The 22,915-nt window shown below is 41.6% G+C and overlaps 1 protein-coding gene and 1 long non-coding RNA gene across 9 annotated transcripts in view; both read left to right on the top strand.

Moving 5' to 3' along the window:
* Positions 1 to 7,848: 7,848 nt before the first annotated feature.
* LOC142600126 (uncharacterized) lies at positions 7,849 to 10,617 on the top strand. Its single transcript, XR_012833580.1, has 3 exons — positions 7,849 to 8,291; positions 8,834 to 9,054; positions 10,294 to 10,617. It is a non-coding gene; the product is annotated as an uncharacterized LOC142600126 (long non-coding RNA).
* Positions 10,618 to 21,729: 11,112 nt separating this feature from the next.
* Positions 21,730 to 22,915, top strand: part of GK (glycerol kinase) — a 38,057-nt gene continuing 36,871 nt past the window's right edge. For 7 of the 8 annotated variants that reach the window (XM_075774747.1, XM_075774718.1, XM_075774737.1 and 4 more), the window contains exon 1: positions 21,771 to 22,021. In XM_075774747.1, the coding sequence (XP_075630862.1) occupies positions 21,944 to 22,021 (78 nt within the window). In that variant the 5' untranslated portion in view covers positions 21,771 to 21,943. Of the gene's footprint in view, positions 22,022 to 22,915 lie in introns of all 8 variants that reach the window. The other variant, XM_075774690.1, reaches the window with a different exon arrangement.

The following is a 22,915-nucleotide window of genomic DNA, read 5'->3' as shown; positions in this document are numbered from 1 at the left end:
GAGCTGAGTAAGTTGGGAGACTATACAACATACTGGTACCTGACCCTTTTCGCAAAGATTCCCCCATATGCTGTGCCTCCCACACCCAGTGGAATAGGAGCAAGAGGAGAGGAAAAGTTTCAGCACCTTAGGAGTCATTCAGTCAGTCTCTTCATCTGTAAATGTAGCTCAGATTGTCTGTGGCCACAGCAACTTATTTTTGTCAGTGTACTTCGCTATGGAAAGTCCAATGCATCAAGCATGTGTTATTACCACCCCTCAAAAAAAGAAAAGAAAAACATTTCAAATAAGCTGCACAGTTCCCTGCTTCCTTCTCTACTACATTCCTTCTACTCCCACGGAGTTTGCTCTAGGAAACTGCTTTAATTTTGATCCTAACTGCATCTATCTTAGCTTTTTATTTCAGTTCAAGAGTTTATTTTCAAAACAAATCTTCCAGTTGTATGCCCTCACTGTGCTTTGATTTGCCTCTTGAAGCATGTGAAGCAGATTCCTTTTGGATGAAGCTCAACAGGAGGACACACACCAGGACCATACTTGAAATTTGGCATGGGCAAGTTTCCTCATGGGCTTTCACGGGATCTCAGTGGAGCTAGTTCAAAATAACCTCCCCAGAACACGCACATCATGGAGGTGGGGTTTCAGCTGTTTCGCTGTCCGCGTCTGCTCCGAATGTGATGCACTATTGGCTGATGTAAGCAGAACAGAAAAATGCTGTTAAGGGACTCATCCATAGGACAGTACTAGACAGTTTATCATTCCTTCACCGAGTAACCCTTACCCGCCAATGACATTCAGCTAGTCTGTTTCACTATGTTGTAACTAACTGATAACGCTACGCTGCCATGAACACAAGAGAAGGCTGACAATCCTTCTGTATAGCTACAGGCTCCACCACAGAGATTCAGTATAAATAAATCCCTGCTTAGCCTGCGCCTGTTTTGTCGAACAGTGCAAAGGCAGCTGCCTGTCACTTGTAGGCGAAATGTTTGTATTCTAGAAATTATAAATTGGGAGCCTTTGAGAGGACCGATATTCCATAGCTTTTTATTAAAATGAGTAGTAGGAATAAGTGCAGAAAATAAATCAGTTTTCCCGTGCATATATTCAAGCAGGTATATATACAGTAAGTTCTATCAGGTTATTAAACAGTTTTAGCTCTATCCCCATTTGGTATTTCTGTACCATTAACCAGGAATTCTGAGATTCAAAAGGTTAAAGAGAACACCTTAAGATTATCACCTAGTTTATAATTACTTTGTGCAATATGACAAAGGGGATATTTTGAATCCTTTTGGTCTTTGGAAGGGAAGAGGTTATGGGAAGGAGATAAGCACATTTTCCAGTACTTCACTATAAAGAACAATCATGAATGATTTATGTTCCTTACAGCAGCAAAATCAGTTATATTTCAAGCTTCCCAGTATGCCACGCTTGATCAGAGCCTGAAACTCAGTTTCTAATGTGTTAATTATACCAGTATAATCAATTATTTGAGTAAAACATCAGTCTTTAAACAGCGAAGAAGCCTCTATCATGCACAGTTTTCTTTTCTCTTTCTTCATTGGTGGTAGTAGAAAATAGATCAATATAATTTTCTAGGTAAAACAGAAGGATTCCCATCTTCCAAATGAGTGTCAGACAAGTCTAGGTTTGAGATATCTCAGGCCGAAGGGAGTCTCCTGGATGAATTATTCCAGCCCTCCGCCTGTTACATGGAAGAAAGGTGGCTGTGGCATCGTTCTCACCTTGGCCACACACTTCCAAGGAGGAAAAAAAGGGCACGGATGCACAGAGAGCCTCGCCACTCTGGAAAGGCGGGAGAAATTCGGTGCCCACCTGTATTTACTGTTTCCAGCTGCCCATGGCCAGCGACTGCCCACGCAGCACCGGGAAGTCTGGCTGTGCTTGGGGCCCAGAGCCTTACCTCCAGGAACCCGAGTCAGGGAGCACAGCACCTTCCACGTGGCTAAATCGATCAAGTTTTTCACCCAGAGTTTGATACATCAAAATGAAATAGTCATTTCATCATACAAATAACTACTACATCTTTTAGTTATCTAGAGAGGCAAGGGCCATGAATTTCCTGATTTCTTGATGCATTATAATATACTTTTTGTACTTCAAGTGACAATGTAATAGGGAACGTTTTCTGCCTTACATGCTCCATTTAGTCAATAAAATATACAATTTATTCTTGTGTTAAATTTCATTTCTCTTTTGTAGCTCACATCATAAATATTTTAGTTATATCCAGTCATCTCTATAGCTTCAATCTATGTGAAAATAAAGAAAAAAAAGCAAGGCCTTTGAGATGAGAAAATTATAAGCAAGATCATTGCATCTTCCGATAAAATCTCCAAGGCCAAAGGGAGTTTTCTATGAGAAAAAACGGCAGTATTGGACGTAGCATATTGAAACTGTTCTACATTACGTTCCCAGCGTTAGTCTTTTCTAGTAATGAATAGCCAGTTAATGAAGTCTTTTCAGTTCATGTTCATGTTCTTTTCTCCTCTCACTAATTTACATGAACTAGGAGACCGGTCTTGTCACAGTTCGGAAATCCTTCCCTTCAATCTCAACCTCTCTTCATTCATAATCCTTTATTTATAATTAGTGGTCAAACTGTTCTGCCCATATTTTTTTTTAATGAAGGTCATCATAAATAATGCTGCACCAATGTATTCTGAATAAAGTACCTTACTGTTCAAGTGATCCCATTGATGGCAGAGAGTATATTGTGGTTTCCGTGCATAACCACATATGGGCACATAAGCATATAAGCACTGTTATTTAGTCTGCAGTGCATGAATCACAAGTGGCCTGTAAAGTGTCAGAAGGCAGTGTGCTGGGCAGGCTGCCCTCTTTCCATTATCAGTGTCTGGCCAAAAGCAAAAAACTTCTCTTTTTTCTTTTTTTGGTTTTTTTAACTAGTAGCATGATAACTCAGAAATGGATGGTTTTAAACAAAAAAAACCCAAAAGTCTAAATGCCACCTTTTTAAACCCCCTCTAGCCTCAAATAATAATGAGGATAAAAGGTGGTCCACAATGTATAGATACATATATATTTACTGAAATACTGATGTACACCATAAATACGGTGTACAGCTTGCTCTCTGCTGCTGACTGAAATACCTCAGAGTATGACGCATTTCAGTCAGCGGCAGAGAGGAGCTTGAAACGGCAGTCTGGTGGGTAGAGCGCAAACTGCAACCACTCCTTAAGCAACAAAGTGTATTCTTCCCCATCCCACCAGCCAGCTCGGCTCAAGGGTTTGTCAGCAGCTACAACTCCGCTTATGTTTGCATCTGCCAGATCGTTTTAGGCAGTCTTCTGGGGTCATTTTTTAACCTCTCCAGGATGCAAAGACATCAGTTCTGCTCCTTTCGCAGAATTTGTGTTGTGGTAGGCCTCGTCCATTTCTTTAAAAGTCCATTTTCAAAGAGGAAATTTAGCAGTGACTGTTTTCCGGATTTTTCCCCAAGATGCGTCATTCCTTTGTAAGTATACAAACTTTAAAAATTTGTATATAAAATCTGAAGGCTTGGTGGTTTCTCCCAGTTTTCATTTTATTTATTGCTTTTCATACGTTGAAAACTTCTTTAAATGCTTGAAATGCATATAAATCATTTCAGCAAACAATATTAAAATTTTTTTTAATTATTATTTTTTATTTGTAAACCTGAGTGTGCGCAGCAAATAGGAGTGGTCAAAATTAGTATTTCAGGTGGCAAACAAATAAAGCAGCCATCCCAGATCCCTGCATTTCAAAGCATCTCCTGCAGAATAAAAAAGTGCTTGAGCCCCTGTCTACATCAGATCACGTCCTACTGCAGGAATCCCACAGGGACGTTACAATGCATTCTTTGCTTCACAAGTCTAAAATGATTACTCACATATGCTCACTGAATTAAGTAGCAGCTAATTACGTCCTATGTACTAGATAGAAAGGCACATCATTGGATTAGTGATAAGACTAACCAGTAGGTCTGGGAGGAAATATTTTTGCTGCTTGGAACGTAGTTCCACCTTTTACTGAAGGAGTCTTTTTCAGATGCAGTGTCCAGAGCAGAGACTCCAGCAGCCCACACCACTATCCTAGGAAGGGGGCAGCAGAGCCTGAAGTTGTTTCACCGAAGTCACCAGAGCAGGACGTAGCCTACCCTTCTCTCCTCCCCGTGGCTTCCTTCCCTCAAGAACATTTTTCTGCTTTTTTGCCTCTGGGTGAGCTCTAGATTCCCTTCTCAGCAAGTCTGCAGATTTAATAGGCTCTAAGCCTCAGCAAATCCCAGCTGATAAAAGGAGGAGCTTGTTTCACCTGTCTGCACCTAGAGGACAAGGAAGGCTATTCCTCTCTGCGGGACTAGCTCAGTACAATATTGGCAGTTTTCTTCCTGGCTTTCCGTCAGATTCCCACTGTGGCTAGACAGACTCTCTGGGATAAGCCAGGATTTTCTGTGTAATTCCAAAGGAAGAACTAGTTAATTGTATTATAAAAGTTTCAAATGTTGTTTCCAAAGGCAATACAGATTGGCTGGAACACTGCCTACCTATATAAAATCCTGCCACACGATACAGACTCTAATTCCAATGCTTGCATTGAGTCTTTGTTAAAAATAAATCATGCGTCACGCTGCTAATGTACTTCTTGGTTCAGTGACAACTAGTCACTAGTGGTGAGGCTTTAAGATCAGGAGAAGAGTTTTTAATTGGAAAACAGGATTGAGCAATAGATGGGGGTTTTCTTCTTTTTTGTTTTTTACTATACCTCAGTCTAACATAATAAAATCAAAGGCAGTCAGGCTAGTAAGATGGGATTTTTTTGATAGTGTATCAAAATACAACGAAAATTGCAGAATCCCAAGACGTATTACAGATGTCTGCTTACATTAGGTGTATTGGCACATGTAATTTCTAGGTAGAGCCATCCAGTGGTAATTGGCTGAATTTCATCTATCTTTTTCTCAAGTACTGGCTTTTACTTTGACTCTGATTTCCATTCCTCACTTCGTATCCTTTCATCCTTCCAGCAACCAACTTTTTCAGCTATCCCAAATTCTCTGCCAGTACATTAAATTGAATATTGTGTCTGAATTCAAGCATTGTCCTCAGGAGCTTTACACTGGAGATGATCAGGGAAATCTGGAAGCAGCAACAGAAAAAGCAGTGGATTCGCTGAGTGCCTTTAACAAGATAAAAATAGAAAACCCTCCTGCACTTTTGTCCGTACAAACCAGATGCCAGCAAACCACTGCCTGTGGTTTGAGGTTTTTGTTTGAGTTAGGTACTCCTGGGCAACTATGCCATGAACAAACAAAAAAGGAAAAGCAGCAAATGTTACAGGCTAGAACGACCGCGGACAAACCATCGGTTCTGCCTGCTAACAAAGAAAAGCTCATGGCAGTTTGCTGCTGAAGCAATATCCAGGGGCATGAGACCTGGCAGAGGGGATGAGAGGGAGGAATGGTGCCGTGGACAAGTTTCTGAAAAGCAGATTGAAAGCTAAGGGTTGCTGAGTCGATTTTTTGAAAGAGACGGTTGCTGGTAAGGGGCAGAAAAACATTAAATCAAGCAATGATACAGGCATAGAGAACCAAGGAAGCTTTTTCAGATGGAGGCCGAAACTGAGATTTCACAAGTAAAACTGATAGCAAAGGTTTATTTAGTTACATAAATAAGAGGAAAACAATTCAAGAAAAAATGATCCAGTGTGGTTTCTGAAAACAACAAATGTATTTGCTTTTAGGTGGAACTCAGTGAGTTAAAGTGTATGTTTGACGTGGTGGTTGGAGGATTTACTGAAGATACATATACATATTCAGCAAGACTAGGACAGAAACAATACAGATTTAGGAATGAGGTAGAACATTTTAAATTTAAAAAAAAATAATTAAAATTATGAGCCACCAATGTGTCCTTGTGGAAAGAAGCCCAATTTCATCTTGTGCTGCATTAAGCAGAGCATTGCCAGCACAAGAGCTGATCCTTCCCCTCTGCTCACCCCTGGTGAGAGACATCTGGAGTGCTGGGTCCAATGCTGGGCTCCCCACTATGAGACATGGACATACTGGAGCAAGTCCAGCGCAGAGCTGCAAAGGTGATTAAGGGACTGGAGTACGTGAGACACAAGGAAAGGTGGGGAAAGTTGGGACAGCCTAGAGAAGAGAAGGCTCAGGGGGATCTATCCACATGCATAAATACCTGATGTGGGGAGTAAAGACAACAGAGCCAGACTCTTCCCAGTGACAGGACAAGAGGTTATGGGCACAAACTGAAATACAAGAAATTTCATGTAAACACAAAACACCTCTTTACTGTGAAGGTTACACAGAAACAGCTTGCTCAGAGAGCCTGTGGAGTCTTCCTCCTTAAAGATAATCAAAAACCAAGTGGACACAGCTCTGAGCAACCTACTCTCACTGACTCTGCTCTGAGTAGATGTTTGGACCAGCTGATCTTCACAGGTGCCTTCGAGCCTCAGCTGGTCTGTGCTTCTAAATAGGAAGGAGGGAAAAAATACAGTATTTTGTACAAAAGACAACAAATACTTCTCTCCAAATGTTTGTTGCTACTGCAACATAAAATAACAGTGATGAGTGAAAACACATCGATAAAATACACAAATATTGTAGGCACCACACAATAGCTAAAAGCCAGATATAAAACTAGATAAAGAGGTAACAGAATAACCACAAAGGAGAAAAATGGAGACTAAAGGTAAAAAAAAAGATTTTTGTGCTCAGAGCAACTTTTGATATTTGCTAATTCAGGCTATGTTGCCAACATCCTCTACATTTCTGAATGAGATCTGTAAATATTATATGACTAATTTTCTCAACTTGTAAAATCACTTAATAGCAAGTACTAGTTTACATATTACCTTCAGGAAAACAAGACAATCTCATGAATTTGTTTACACAAAAGGGAAATAAATTCAAGTGATTTCAGCAACCACTAAGCAAAACTGGAAAGTAAGAGAAAGCTAACCAAAGGAGGAGGCTACAGGCCAAGTAATTACATTTCCACAGTAAAAGATACTACTGGAACAAGTTTGAATCCTGGCATCAAGAATCCCAAAAGAGCAGAGAGATTTCTGAAAATCACCAAGAGATAGGAAACTTAGAGAGTTCAGGACAATGTGGAAGACACAGGTTTTTGCTTGTTTGTTTGTTTGTTTTAAAAAAGCAATTATGAAGGCAGGAAGAGTAGGAATGTCACCTACTAAACTGAAAAGTTTCACTCCTAAGTCAGTATTAAGGAATGTTTATATCTTTCTGGGCATTCTAGAAAACTTGAAAAACGCAGGCCTGTTCTGTCAGGCAAAGTTGGTTGTTTCCTTTTTTTTTTTTAAAAAAAAATCTTTAAATTGTTTATCTTTTGTTTTGTAGTAGTTGGCATCTTTAATGACTTGGTAAATATTTTTATTAGGAAAGAACTAGATAAATCACCAGAAAATAGAGATGTTTAGTATTTGCACCATTTCCAAATTTTTTGTGTCGCATTTCACACCAAGCTGCACAAACATCGTTACTTACAACACAGAAATTAAAAATTACAGTGACCCCACAGACATCTGTATCATCATCAAACTGAGGAGCCATTCATGCTACGTCAGCCAAGGCAAAATAAAATAATAGAAGTTGGTAAAATAATTACACACACCCAGATGCCGCGATAAGATGAGAGGAGGAGCACTTAGCATCAGAGCATAATTCACATTCTGCTATGGATTTACTGTTACAAGTAACTAGGAAATATTTCACAACATGTCTGACTCACCCATGTGTGATTCACAATGCAATCAATGGTCACAGAAATTTGCATCTAGCCTTGTACCGGAACAGTACTTTGAACCCAATATTATTATGCCTAGGCAAAACTCAGGATTAAGGTTCCTTCATGACCTTAAAGCAGGTTTGCTTATCACTCACAGGCTCTGCATTGCAGAGAAAAGTGGTCATATTATAGATAATGTTCTCTGGTAGACTTGAGGAGCTCTAGAGTATGACTGCTAAGGTCAACTGTGTAAACAGAAGACCTGGTCTATGATGACTACCCTGAAGGGGTGAACTTTTTTTTAAGTAAGTGAAGTGTCTGAATCAGCTACATCACTCTAAAGAAAAGACTAGGAGGGGGCCGTATCTCCACACCTCCCCAGTTACATTCCACAGCTTTTCCACAGACCCAGCTATATCCCCAGCATGAACACCAGCTCCCCTGAAGAGCAGAAGCTGCTTGGTCACTGCCTTGCTGCCTTTCAGCTGTGGCTAAGGAGAGAACAGAGAATAGGTAACTTCACCCGTTGTGTTGCTTCCTTTCCTGCCAAGCAATGTGACCTCTGGGATGAACCGAGCAGGTCTGACCAGCTCTGCAAAGCAACTACAGGGCACTTCCCATCCAATATGCAGCTCTTAGAGCAGCCCAGGAAAGGGGAAAAACCATCAGCACCCTGATTCACAACCCTGGTGGCTATAGATTGATCCCATCTGTACTGGTAGGGCTACGGTCCGCGTGGAATAACAGAGGAGGGGAGGGGAGAGGAGAGATCTGCCTCAAAGCGTCTAAGCTATCCCCTTTGCTGTTTTAAGTGGTAAATTTAATTCCTTATGATTAGGAGGTTGAACGTACCTCTTAAATGGTGAAATGTTTATTAATGCAATGAACACCAGTTTGAAATGAGGAACAGTGGGTGTCTTTGTAGTGCAGGGAGGAAGAAACTTTGTCCTGTCCTCTAAAAAAATTATTGCTATGAAGCTATTTGGGAATTGAGAAGCTCTTTACCTACAGAGTGGAAGAAATCATCCTTTTACATTTTTTTTTCACTTCTCCAGTCCTTAGGCCCACAACCACAGAAGATTACTGGACTCACCTGCTGCGGGTGGCATGGCTGATGTTTAAAGGGACAAAGGGGAGAGGAAGAGTTTGGACCTCTTTAGATTTGCATTCATGAGATAAGACATATTTTGTAAGATTTGCTAAGAAATGGACACTCCACCCTTGAACTGCTTCTCTGGCAGAACACATTCCAGTTCCTCATTCTTTGCCTCCTGAGGTAAACGAACTGAGCATTGCTCATAAAATTGTAGAATGAACTTTCCCATGACCAGTGAAATTTGTTATAAACAAGATAGTCTCTGAACTCCAGTCAACAAGAGAAGCAGAGCAACTGTGTAATAAATACAGTATCCACACATCAGCCTCTCTACGTGCAGAAGGACACAACATATTCAGGGAAAATAGCTTCTCACCTTTCTTCCACAACAGCCTCTTTTTCAATGAGTGATTGCATATCAGATTTCTTTGGGAGGCTGGCTGTATAAAGTTTACCTGGTGAGGACTATTTGCATAGCCAAAAGATAGTGTGCAGGGTGTTTCTTTCAGGAGATATTTTCGCTATAATGGTATAAATCTGATCTTCAAATTTTATCGGACTGGCCTGGAGAAAAACTAATATTCCAAGCTAAAAATAACTTCCTGGAGTTAATACATCTTGATGAAAAATGTCTCCTTTATTTGATAGCTCTGAAATGATTTTAAAGCATCTGAAATGTTCAGTGCTTAATTCTGTTATGCAATTCTTAAATCCTTTCTCTCCTGCCCAGCAAGCTGTCATAAGAAATATGCTTTGTTAGCTGGGATCACCTGTTTCACATGCACTGTCTCAGTTGTAAAAATGATAAAAAGTAAAACCTTCTGCTGATGTGTATAAGGAAAATATAGCATTTCAGCCACAGAAGAGCTCTTTATATCAGGCTTCTAATTATTACAAAATTCTAAAGAGGAAGAAGGAAAAAGAAAATAAGAATCAGTCCTTCCAGGAGAAGGTACAAAAAAAAATTCCCTTTTTTTGGATGTTGTGGCCTCTGGGAACCTAAGGAATAGCATAATAGAATCTCTAGGAAAAAAGTGGTTTATTTTTAATCTTAGAAGAAGGTAATGAGGTGACACAACCTAAATTATTCTATGAAAATTAATTAATGTCATTAAACTCTTAGAAAACCACTTACTACTTTATGCTATCTGATTTATATTGTGGTATTATTTTAATATAATATCTGGAAATATTATATTATTATACAAACTGTATATATGTTTATATTACATATATATAAGAAGATATTAACAAAATCATACATATTACATACTTATGTAATAATTATAGTGTTAATACCATTTTTTTCAAAGTTCATGTTCTGCTTTAAAATATTGTTGTGAATTAATTAGAACTGTACTTCTCTACATTTCAAATGTCCCTGAGATTTCTAATACTCTCTGTCCGCTTTTGTTTTAGCAGACTCACATGCTCCACCATTAATCATCTGAGAACTTTGTACAAAATACATCGTGGAAGTAGGCTTTTCCGTTTACTCACTGCTTATCTTGTTTACAGAAGTACAGCAAACAAAGATAGTAAGCAAAGATATCCAAAAGAAATGTATTTAGATGTTAAAATTTTAATCTAGTTTCTTTCTTAAGTAAGCAATGCCAAAGCAAAGCAAACAAAACACACACACAAACATCAAACACATTTTAGGGCGTCCACAGGAGAAATGCACATCTCCTTTCCTTCTTAAATTCACTGCAAAAGCTTCCTTTGACTGCAGGGGGAGCAAGAATTTTCCTAAAGTATTTTTGAAACATTCAGCTGTGGTGCATTCACTGTGCAGCGTCTTGGTCATTAGCCAGATAACTATTTCTGCATAGAACAGAAAGAATAAACTACATCTATAGTATATGAAATCAAACCGAGCAGTGTGTTGCCTCAGGCTGAGTCCCTGTCTCAAACGATATGGTAATATATAAAAGAGGCTAACGTTAGCAATTAAATTTCTTTGTATTATTATACCAAAAATATAATGTCATACAGAATGAACAGATAGCTATGAATTTGTCTTAGAATAATAGGAACCTTATAATGTCATTAGAAAGGTAATTTTTCTACTTCTGCAATAAGTAGATTAATTTTACCACTGCTACATCTGAATGTCTAGTGTTATGATTTTATCTATGTCCCTGTTATCTTTTGTCCTAATAGTCTGAACAAGGAGTATATACAGACAAATCACTCTTTTGTAGTCATTAGAATGTTATCAAATTGCATAGAAGAATCAACTCAGCTTCTGGAAGTTAATGTACTCATCACAGGGATGACTCACAAACAAGGCAGCTGGAATAGTTTCCACCACAGCTCTCAACTGTGCCCCTAAGCAGCTTCCGCTCCTGCAGAAGAGTCTTGTAACCTGGAAAGAACCAAATTCCTGTGAGTAGGCTGTTCCGATAATGGACCAAGAGCATTACTGGAATTAGACAGAAGTCTAATAAGTAGCTGCAGTATGTATATATAAATACATTCTTTTAACGAACCACTGCTGAGTAGACTGAAATGTCAAAGGCTCTGGAATACGAGGGAATAACATGACTACGGTGTGCTGCAGTTATCAGACACTTACCTCAGGAAACATGAGCAGGAAACTGTGTTTTGAGGTATATTAAAGAAAAATAGGAACCTGCTGTTGGAAAACCATTCAGCCAGTGTATAAGATTCAAATAATTTGGCCATGTACAGAACTGCATACTAACCTACTGAAATAGCCATAACTGATACCACAGGTGGAGCTATCTTTACATTGCATACATAAGCCTGTAACAAACACCTTCTGTTGCACAAGCACCCATGCTTCAGAATCCAGTATGCAAATCTGACCGCTCTGGTTGCCTGCAATACGACCTAGCAAGTGTTACCTTATGGTCACTCCTTATGTTTGCTTCTGGTCTTAGCATCCTGCCCTTCAGGCTTGGTTGTAATCCAGCTGGCTCTGACAGAAGCAGGTGTTAACACCTAGCATTACCCTGAGTTTCCTGGACTGCTGCAGGCTGGTTCCTGTGCTGGGTCAGGACTGTGTGGTGAGCAGTTCATCCCCGCCTTCCAGGAGAGGAGCTGAATAGCTGAACTGGTCACTGTTTCAGACAAGCGGTTTTCTACTTTTTGTGTGTTGTGCTCCTCCACCATTGCACCAGGAAAGTACATTCTTTAGGTTAGCTGTCCTAAGTAACGCTTAAGATATATAATCTCAGCAGATGCTCAGAAAGCATACAATAAATTATCAAAATGTCAAATTCAGTCTTTGAAGATTAGTCCACATATCCACTTTGTCTTTGGGTGACTGAGTTTTTTGCTCTAATGATATCTACTAGATATGTTTCAACATTCTCATGCTTTCCTCAGGATACTCTACAGGTTTTTTTATCTCGCAACCTCCATTATTCTCCATTGCTGAAGAGTACTTTTCTCTTGGGCAGCTTCATTGATAGCTTGGTTAGTTTCCTCCCTGTTGTTTTTGGTTTTTTGGGGTTTTTTTGTAGTTTATTTTAGTTGTTTCTGTCTGAGAGTTTCTTCACTTTCTAGAGCTGGGTTGTTGTTTTTTTCCCCCATAAGCATAGCTTATGGGGTTCTGCTATGGTAATCCTAGAAATAAATATATGCAATATCTTCCAAATTTATTTCAAATCCAATTCAATTCAACTCCCAAATGAAACACAGCAAGGCATCTTTTATGTAGTTCGAAAAGGTTGGTGTTCATTTTGGTGTTCCCAGTGAGCTATATTTGCCAGCTTACATAGCAAATGAGTTTTCTGACTCAGGAAGAAACCTGTGCATTATACAGGTCTGTCTCTATTTCTTTGAACCAAGAACACTCCAAAACAGAGAGCACAAGCTTCAGGAATAGCTCCTGCTGGTACATGCCATCACATCAGTGTCAGACCTTCGCATCAAAAAGGATCTGTTACTCTGGATGAGACATTTCATACCATGGTCCCTGGAAGTATCGATTGAACTGAGACCACCACATCTGTCATCTCTTTCCACAACTTCTCCCAACTCTTGACTGTTGACTGAAGATGTCTAAGGAACTTTGGTTTCTTAATATCCAGTTGCCAATTCAGGACGTTGTAGACTAGTCTTCAAAGCCCTTCGCCAATAATAGCAAGACCTTGAAGGAGAAGTAAAAGAAGAAAAGAAGGTCCAAGAGTTGGCTTGATTCAGCCCCCAGAACTGTTTACAGCGCCTGCTACATCAGCTAGTACTGCTGAAAGAAAAACAAAGACGAAAAAAAAAAGGTTACTAAGAAGAAAACCTTTTAGGTTTTCTGTAGAATGCAGTCTCCAGGAATCCTTTAGAATCACACTTAGAATCATAGAATCATTTAACTTAGAAAAGACCTTTAAAATCATCAAGTCCAACCACTAGCCTAGCACGGGCAGCCTGTTCCAATGATTGACAACCCTTTCCCTGAAGAAGTTTTTCCTAATATCCAATCTAAACCTCCCTTGGCACAACCTGAGGCCATTTCCTCTTGTCCTATCGCTTGTTACTTGGCAGAAGAGACCCACATCCATCTGGCTACAGCCTCCTTTCAGGTAGTTGTGGAGAGCAATAAGATCTCCCCTCAGCTTCCTTTTCTCCAGGCTAAACAACCCCAGTTCCCTCAGCCGCTCCTCATAAGACTTGTTTTCTAAACTCGTCCCCAGCCTCATTGCCCTTCTTTGGACATGCTCCAGCACCTCAATGTCTTTCTTGTAGTGAGGGGCCCAAAACTGAAGATAGTACTTCAGGTGTGGCCTCACCAGTGCCATGTACAAGGGGACAATCACTTCCCTAGTCCTGCTGGCCACACTATTTCTGATACACTTGAAACTTCATATCTCTCAGCCCCCCCTTTTAGGAAAATACTGACTCTGCTCCCTTCAGAAAGGAAAGGCAATGGGGCAAGGCTACTACATCAAGGAGAGGACTGTCTGGGGTTCTCCTCTTCGTAGAACCCAAACTCCATCAGAGCACGAATGCTTCTTATACAAGATGTTCAGCCTCTTTTGCTCTGATAGTGGTGCTGACCAGTCCTGGATTCTGTGAAGCCTAGTCTTCTCCTGCACTTCTAAACATTGCGTTTTCAGGAAAATGGCCCATTTATCCTCAATATGAATCATAAAGGATTTCTCACCCTACATACAGAATCCCTAGATTCACAACATAAATTCAGGGTATTTTCATAATCTCTTGTGGAAGGTATTTCCAAATGCTGTGGTACTGCTGGAGGAGTCAGCAACACTGAACAAGGTTTATAGGACAATATCGAACACCCCATCTGTCCACAATGTCTTTATTATAAATCAGGCTCCACTGGACTCTTCTTACCTACTTGGTGACCTTCTGCAGAAGAAGTGGACTGTAAATATCAAGTCCTTGCTAGGATTACAGAGCTTTTGTTTAAACACCTACCCTCTTCTTTCATTTAGGGAAATAGCTAGAAAATTCAAAAACACATAAAAAGATTAGAACCATAAAAACAGGAAAAAAGTTTTAATCTGGCAGCAACTCTTAAGTCTGGGTTATCCAATTACTGTATCAAGCTTTGCTCCTTGGTCTTCATTCTTTTATTTTGAACCATCTGTGTAGGTTATATATCTGTTTAACTATTAACCTAGTAGCAATTTCTATCCATTTTTCAGGTGTCAAAAGCTGAGGCAATAGTTAAAAAACTGAAAATAGGCATGTCCCATGCACATCTTCTGGTAAGAAATTCCTTGACACTGTGAAATCTGAGGTTGGGATTTGCATTACTTCCGAGTCCTTGATGACCTGAGTAGGGAAGTAACCACTGCAGTTATAAGCAGTTCCACTTGCAATACAGGTGACATTTAGGTACTTACAGAAGATCATCATAACAAGCCTGTCTTTCTGACAGGGTATCCCTTCACACACGTATCATGCTTCTGCATAAGAATGTAGACAAATTTACTAGCAGATTAGCTGAAATGGTATGTTTTCCTAGCCCTCCAGTCTCTAAAATGGAAGAATTACTCTACTCCTTGGATATCCATGGGGCTCTGCCTTTTTCTATTTCAAAACTTTCAGATGCTGTCCAATATCATTCATCCCTATGGCTAACACCCAGCCCCACAGAGGTATTTTTGATTTGAGTATTTAGGGCAAAGGTAACATCAGTGAATGACTGTCTCAGAATGATCTCGGGACTGTCTCCATCTTCAAAATCTATAGGATGGCCCCCTAAAGCTTCTTTATTAAACCACAATAGACTGTGAAGCGCTACACAACTGCTAAATCATTTGAAAAAGTTGCAGGTAGTGGCAGCAGTCCTGAGGTCATCGTTTTCTTGAAGTACTTTTATTGTTTCAGATTCTGCTTGGAGTCATGTCACATGGAAAATGGCATGCAGTACTTCCAAAGGAAAGAAAAGAGGTTGCTTAGCCACAGCTTATGTTTCTTGAGAACTGTAATCCACAGGTACACTAGCTTCATGCTCTCCTCTGTCTCTATTTCATATTCCAACTTGTCTCTGTTTAGATTACAAATGAACTGAAAGCATAGGGCTGATGTCTACCTACAGACCTATCATGGAGTTAAAGAGAGTAGAGCTGGAGCACAGGTACTCAGTACTAAGTGCTTGTTGCACGCACTTACCCTCAAAAAAAATCACAGAACCACAGAATCATGGGTGCTGGAAGGAACCTCTGGAGGCCAACTGGTCCTACCTCCTGCTCAAAGCAGGCCCAGTTAGAGCAGGTTGGGTTCAGGCCTTGTCCAGTTGTATTTTGAGTATCCTAAAGGATGGAGATTTTACAGCCTCTCTGGGCATCTGCTCCACTGCTTGACAACTCTGATTGTAGGAGGAAAAAAAGTTTTACAAGTTGCTTATTTCTAGCTATTCCTTACATCTAAACAGAATTACATGAGTTCAACTGGTGTCTCTTCCCTCTTGTCCTGTCACCATGCACCTCCGAGAAGAGACTGGATCCATCTCCTCTATACCCTCTCACTAGGTAACTACAGGCAGCAGTAAGATGTCTCCTAAGCCTTCTCTTCTTATGGCTGAGCAAACACAGCTCTCTCAGACACTCTTCATACATTACCTACCAGTCCCCAAGAACTCCAGCTACTGGTAGCTAACATCATTTTCCCTTAGGATATAATCACAGCACAAAGAACTTCCAGAAGACCTCTGTATAGCTGACCTCTCCCATCAGTTTTATGAGAGATACATTAGTTTTGTGATGTAAAATTGAAAACAGCAATGTATTAAAGTTATTCTCAAAAACAGACAGTATAGTTCAGTCTTCATGACAATAGCATGGCCATTAATATCTCCAGAATTTCCCAGCTAACATTTGCTTTGATGATACGGAGGCTGAAGGTCTGTGAGCAGCTGAGCCAATCTAAGAGGTTGCAGTTGCTGAGTATTTCATGCTGTCCCTAGTCTTCTCATCATCATCTCTGACTTATTCTTAACCTTTCCCATGCTCCTAGCTGTGGAAAGCTCTGCTTCTGCACCAACTCTGGCATTCATTACAGTAAGTAAGTCAATTCAGCTTCTTGGCAGAAAACAATCTGCTTTTATTTTGTCTGGGTATGTTTTCTGCCACATTAATGAGCTTGGACAACTCAAGAAGGGATCCAACAAAAACCAGACCCATTGCACAATAAGGAGAAGCTGTGCACAGCCCAGATCAGGATGGTGGTGGTAAAAACATTGTCTATTAGGACCTATGTGTGGCTAGCTCAGCTTACCCTGGAATCCTGCCTCTGCTGGTTATTATTAGATAATTCAGTCCTGTTCTATTTGAGGTCAACAGGAATGCAGTTACTGATGCCTGAGAAATGCAGTGGCTAAGGAATGCAGTGCCTTTGGACCTACAAGAAAGCTGTCCTTTACCTCTGCTCTGCTAAGGGCTTGCTACGTGACCATTGGCCAGTAATTTAGCTGCTTTGAGCCTTTCTCCATATCTGTAAAAAGCACTGTACTTCTGCAAGAGGTTTTGTAGAGATAATACTTCAAAAGCTTTTAAAGTTCATAGACAAAGAAATGTACAGATCCCGGGGCCATCTAATTACCTAGAGTAAATGACTAAACCACTATATAATAATCAGTACTAAATTCTCAATGCCCTTTCTGAGGATGTTGAACAGCAATTCAGCATGCAATAACCAAACTGAAACAGAAAAATGAAAGTATGGGATATATTTTCTTAAGCATACTAAATATGTATTTTCCTTAATATAATTAAATATATTTCTACAAAATGAACATACATGTGATGGTATGCTTTAATAAACACTATCCTTCTGTAGTCTCTGTGGACATATGGCACCTCTCACTTGAAACATTTTTTTTTCTGCTTTGCTTTAGCTCTTCTGCATGATGTAAGAGCTCAGGTTCATGTAGGATTAACAGAATTTATTTAAATCCAGTGTAGTGACAGTCTCAGGGTTCTCATACAATTCCATTGCTGCTTCTTGTTTTTAATACCTTCACAACATATGGAAACCTGAGCCTGGAGTGTGTATCACTAAATTTTCAATCCTGAGCCAGGACTAGACACAAAAGTGTCAGATACCAGTATTTAGAGCAGTTCACCTTTTTTCTAATCCTACTATCATGCATAGAAATTTCATTTAAGCTTATTTTTGGAAATACCCCATGCAAAAAAGATACATGTGAAAAGATGCTCTGTATGAGCAGCAGTTGTCTTTCCTCTGCTAACTTGAAAGCAAAAGTAAGTAACAGAATGAGCCAATGAGAATTGGTCGTATCATGTGTTTATGGAGCACGAACTAGATCAACTCATTTGATAAAAATAAGGAAAAAAACCAAACAAACTAGCAAAATACAGCTGCTATGAAACCATTAAAAAACTATCTCAGTTTTAATGCTTCCCTTCAATGCAGTGTACATTTTCCCTCAGGAGTAAATTTTGCAGTAAATTGCCGTATTTTTGTACGGAAGCTAGAAGACGATGCATCTCAGAGTTAAGGATTTTGTAGCATGTAGTATCCACTATACCACCAATGAATATTTATATTTCTCATAATTACTCATTTTAATTTCCAAGAATGCTTACTCTTATCTATATAAATTCTTGGTTTTTTTTTTCTTATTTACCCATTTTGATTCAAATAATACTATGCATGTAAAGATTTATTAGCTTAATAACTGCTTTTCAAAGTACTTATAACTGCTTTTCAAAGTACTTAGTTGTCTTTAAAATGTGAATTTATTTAATCTGTTTTATTTTTGTCCACCAGAAAGACAGCAACTGCAACAATTGCTCAGGGTTTGAACAGTGTGAAAGTGATTCTAAATATAAAATGTCATTCAGGGAAAACTATTGTCTGATATTCAGGTCAGAAGTAAAGCACATCCTGCAAGACATTCATTGCATCACCACAGTCATGGCTTCACAATAAAACTGTTCTTGCCAAGTGGTGACAGAATACTGCATATGGACACTTTCCAAAATAAACCAAGAAAAGAGAATGTAGAATTGTTCATTCTAATCTCCTTCCCCTGGATCTATGAGAAGGTTCCCTGCATACGGGTGCTGCGGACAATCTATATAAATGCAAGGGCATTGGCAGCCAAGGTCATGATCTGTTTGTGTTTGCTCCCAGACCTGGTGAGGGAGAATGGATTTATCCACGTGTGCACACATATGCACGCTCACACATACCACTCATGTTCCCAGTAGGCAAAAGGGTGTATATGACAGCGTGACTCCCTATCCTGGCACACTGTATGCTTTGTACACACACCTGTTGCAGGCTAGTTCAAAATATTTGCCTTCAGCTCTTCCTGGGGGAGCACAAAGATCAGACATCAGTAAGGAAGAGCAGGATTCGATTGCCAAGCCCTCTCTGTCACTAAGAGGCAGAAGGGAAAGACATGTGCACCTCTGGCATCCACACTTTAATTCACACAGTATCACATGCTTGGAGTAGCCTGACGCAGTCACATTTTGTCCCTAACTTGAGGTCAATAAAAAAGAATCAGCCAGAAAGAGCAGAATTTAATCGCCAACATCCCTCCATTCTGCTGAGATGGAAAACAAACAAACAAACAAACAAACAAAAACCCCAAACCAAAACCAAAAAATCCAAACCAAAAGGAAACAACTGGGTTTATTTGACATTGAAAATAGTTCTTTAGGAACCATAGTGTTGTCTCCAAAAAATGCGTTGTAAATATTTATGTGCTTAATGAATGTGTTTCAAATGTGTTCATTACCTTAAAATATCCAAAAAAACAGTGGGGCTGTATTCAGAGGTGGAGAAAACTTTCATTTGAGTTCAGTCTGCAGAACAAGAGGTCAGAAAGCTGCCTGTGGAACAAGAGCACCATTGGCAGGAACCGCATTGCACAGGCAGTTGAAAACAAGTGCCATCTTCATAAATATAGTATTTTGGGGAACCAAATTCAACTTTGTTGTAATTAAGTTCTCCAAAACCAATGGGAGCCTCCATTATTTCTGCCAAGCTCAAGATTGTTATACTAAGTATATCTAGCTTCCAAAATCTATCTCTCTGTCATGAATAATACATACAAGGCTCCCAACTAGCACTTGCTAGATACGAGCTTGATTTCCTCCCCCCCCCCCCCCCCCCCCCATTTTTATATGTTCTTCAGCAGGGGAACAGAATAGCTAACAACTTAAGCTGCATTGTATAGACTTGCCTCAGTGAGATCTGAGCCAGAAGCAGAAGGAATTAGTCCACACAGATATCCATGCTCCTTCCTTTAAAACTCTCTCGGCAGAGTGTGGCCTCAAACCGTCTTACCATAAAGTTACGGCCACAGCTCCACCCTTCCTTCCCCTGCAGGCAGCTTCCTTGGGACAGTGCCCACTACCTGCACTAATAATTCTGCAAATAGTAACACTCATGTATTGTATAATAAATACCACAGGAAAAAAATGTTCTCTTCAAACACTGAATAGAAATGTAAAAGAATGGAGAGTATGCTGTTGAATGAGCTAGGAAGAATAAGCTATTCTCCCTGACTCTGTATTTTCTAGTTTCTGGCAAAATTCTTCCCCCTTCAGTCTCTCTTGCTTGCATGTCTATTGCAGGTTAAAGAAATGGCATAGATTATCGTTGCCACCCTCCTGTTCCCAGTCTATGAAAATACACAGGCACTGCTAAGGAATACTCAAGAAAATGGTAGATCTGCACCTCCTGGAAAATTTCTGTAACTCAGTGATCTTTATAAATTTTACACAGGTGCAGTAATATTTCATGTTTTGCATAAATATCAGTCACAATATTGCTTCCTCCCTTTGTGGATCCTGAGAAACCTCAACCTTTGCTGAGAATAGTCATGTCTTACCTTGAGTTAAAATACGTTCAGAACACCATATGGCAGTTTTTAAAAGAAACAAAAGAAATCACACAAACCCCACGCTTTTCCTAGCAATTATACTAATGAATTCAGACCTAACTAAGATCCCCTGAGATTAATTCCTTGAACCGCTAATCTACATGGAGATGCTGTAGCCTTGCATAAACTTTTCAAGTCAACTGCAGTTGCTGCCTGTGCCTTTCGAGCAGAAGCTGCCTACACCATACGCCGTGACAACTGAAGGGAGTAGAGGGGAGTCTGTTTCAAAGCCAGGAGGGATTTTTACGGCCATCTAGCCTTCTCTATGGGTTGCAGCACATCGCTGAGCAAATTGATCTCTGAACTATTGCTTAAGTTCTAAGAAAAAATACCAGTCTTGGTTATAAAGTTTTAGAGTAATAGAGAATCCTTCATAATATTTGGTAAGTAAGTAAGTGGTTCGTGTTTCATTACTCTCACTCTTGAAAATACGGATCTTATTACTAAACTGTATTTGTCTCATTTCAGATTTTGTAATTATGGGCTGCAACTAAATCCCTTGCTATCTATTACACACTAGCAGACAGTGCTGTTCACATCCCAACCAAGCAGCTAGCTGAAGCACTAACAAAAAAAAATAAAGGGTATGTCAGAAGCATTGGGTAAGATGTCACACAAGAGATTACCAAGATGCAGCAATGACGACAAAATACCATGAGTTTGGACAACTACCACTAATAGGAACTTGCAAGAAAGACAAATTTTAATGGTGTTTGTGGGGGCTGACTTACTGGCAATGTGTGTCACTAGGTAACATCTCGTGTGCTTTAGTCAGCGCTATTAGCTTTTGCAATTCTATCATGGGTCTTGCAACACCAGCAGTTTTTCTTGAAGCACTAGTTACCAACATGTAGTAACCAAGGGGGATCAAGATCCCATTTTTTAAAGTTAATGAATATTCTTACTTGACGCAGGGTAAAGCTTTGAAAGCTGAAACAAGCCCCCTTCGGGCTGCAAACGTTTTTCAGCCGATGCCATGGCTATGGTGACTCAGTTTTGAACGCTTCCTCGGCGATATTCACTCTGAACAGAAAATTTCCAGCGGATATCCCGGCTTGGCACCTCCCGAGCGCTCATCCTCCGCGGCTGGATCCCGCCTGAGAGTAGCAGCGCCGGGAAAGCCAGCCGGGCCCGCGAGGGGTTGTTTCTTTCCGCTCTCCCAGATTACAAACGAAACAGGTTTCGCCGCGGGGAAGGCAGCCGCAGGACACAAATGACCCCAGACTAGGGCCCCGGGACCTCGTTCAGCAGGCTCTGCCGGGAGCCCCGCACAGCCCGCCCAAGCCCCCTGCCAAGCGAGACGGACTTCCCTCAGGAAACACCTCAGACTTCCCGCGCCTCCCCTCACGCCAGCGGCTCGGGGGGCTGGGGGGGGGGGGGGGGGGGGGGGGGGGCGGAGAAGGGAGGGTGCTGCGCGCCACCTGTCACGTGATCCCCCAACCGCTCCCGCCGCCCCTGCCCCACTTCCTGCGCTTCCCGGCCCCGCCCCCCGCCTCTCCGCCCCCGCCGCGCCCCGAGCGCTGGTTGGCTGCGGAGTGACAACGCGCGCGGCAGCGCCCCCCGCCCCGCCCGCCCCCGCCCCGCCCCCCCGGCGGCTTCGCCCCGGCAGCCACGCGCCGCTGGCCGCGAGCTGCTAGGGCACTTGTCAGTGCGGCCGTTACCCGCTCGCTGAGGGATCGTTGACGGGACCCAAGGGGCGGCTGAGCGGGGCTCATGGCCGCGTCCGACCGGATGGTGCTGGGGCCACTGGTGGGCTCTATCGATCAGGGCACCAGCTCTACTCGCTTCCTGGTGAGCACATCGTGGGGCTTGGGGCGGCCCCGGGCGCTGAGGCGTGCGGGGGAGACAGGCGGCGGCCCCGCGGCCTGAGGGAGCCGCCGCTTCCCGCTCCTTCCCTCTGCCGCATCCTCGCGGGGTGCCTCCGGCCCCTGCTGTGCCCTTGGGCAAGGGCAGGGGGAGCGGGCCGTGCTGCCGCTGCCTCGGCTCCTGACTCCTGCCGTGGGCCGGCATCCCTCTGCCCCACGGCGAGCCGGGGCTGCCGCGCCGCGAGAAGAAGCGGGCGCCGGTGGACACGGGGGTGGCGGAGCCGCTGGCCGGCGGTGGCTCCTGGCGATCAGAGCGCGGTAGCCTTCCCGCCGCGCTGGGGAACGAGCAGCGGTGTCCGTCCCGCGGAGGACTGGGGGAAGCGGGCCGGGCCGCGGTGCCAGCAGTGCCCGCCCGGGGCCCAGAGCAAGCCGGCGGCCAGCGTTTCTGGCTGCTGCTTGAGGGAGTCTGCAAAATCCCGCAGCTTCGAGCTGGCTGTGTTTTAAATCTGTCGAGTATCTCGCCCTGAATGAAATTAAATGGATAAGGAGCTGAGGCACTGGAGAAAGATTGAGTGAGTACAGTGACTGTGATTAGTTGCTGTTCAAACAATGCAATGACTCTGCTGTGTTCCCCTCTAAAACCTACTTGGGCCTGTTGGAATGACTGCTGCAGTTCCCGATGCTACCACCCTAGTGTCAATACATCTTATGCACTGTAGGTATTCAGGTGACTGAACTTGTACACCTTATAAAAGATGGGCCTGTTTAAATACTGGATGAAGATAGTGTGTTTAAGGTTGGGATGATTAATATATTAACTATATATATATAAGCTCTTTAAGGATCTAGTTATTTCCATATTATGCAATAGACAGTAACT

The sequence above is a fragment of the Balearica regulorum genome, chromosome 1 (assembly GCF_011004875.1).
Source record: "Balearica regulorum gibbericeps isolate bBalReg1 chromosome 1, bBalReg1.pri, whole genome shotgun sequence".
NCBI lineage: Eukaryota > Metazoa > Chordata > Aves > Gruiformes > Gruidae > Balearica > Balearica regulorum.
Note: the sequence above shows the minus strand (reverse complement) of the source record. Positions and strands in the feature narration are given on the sequence as shown.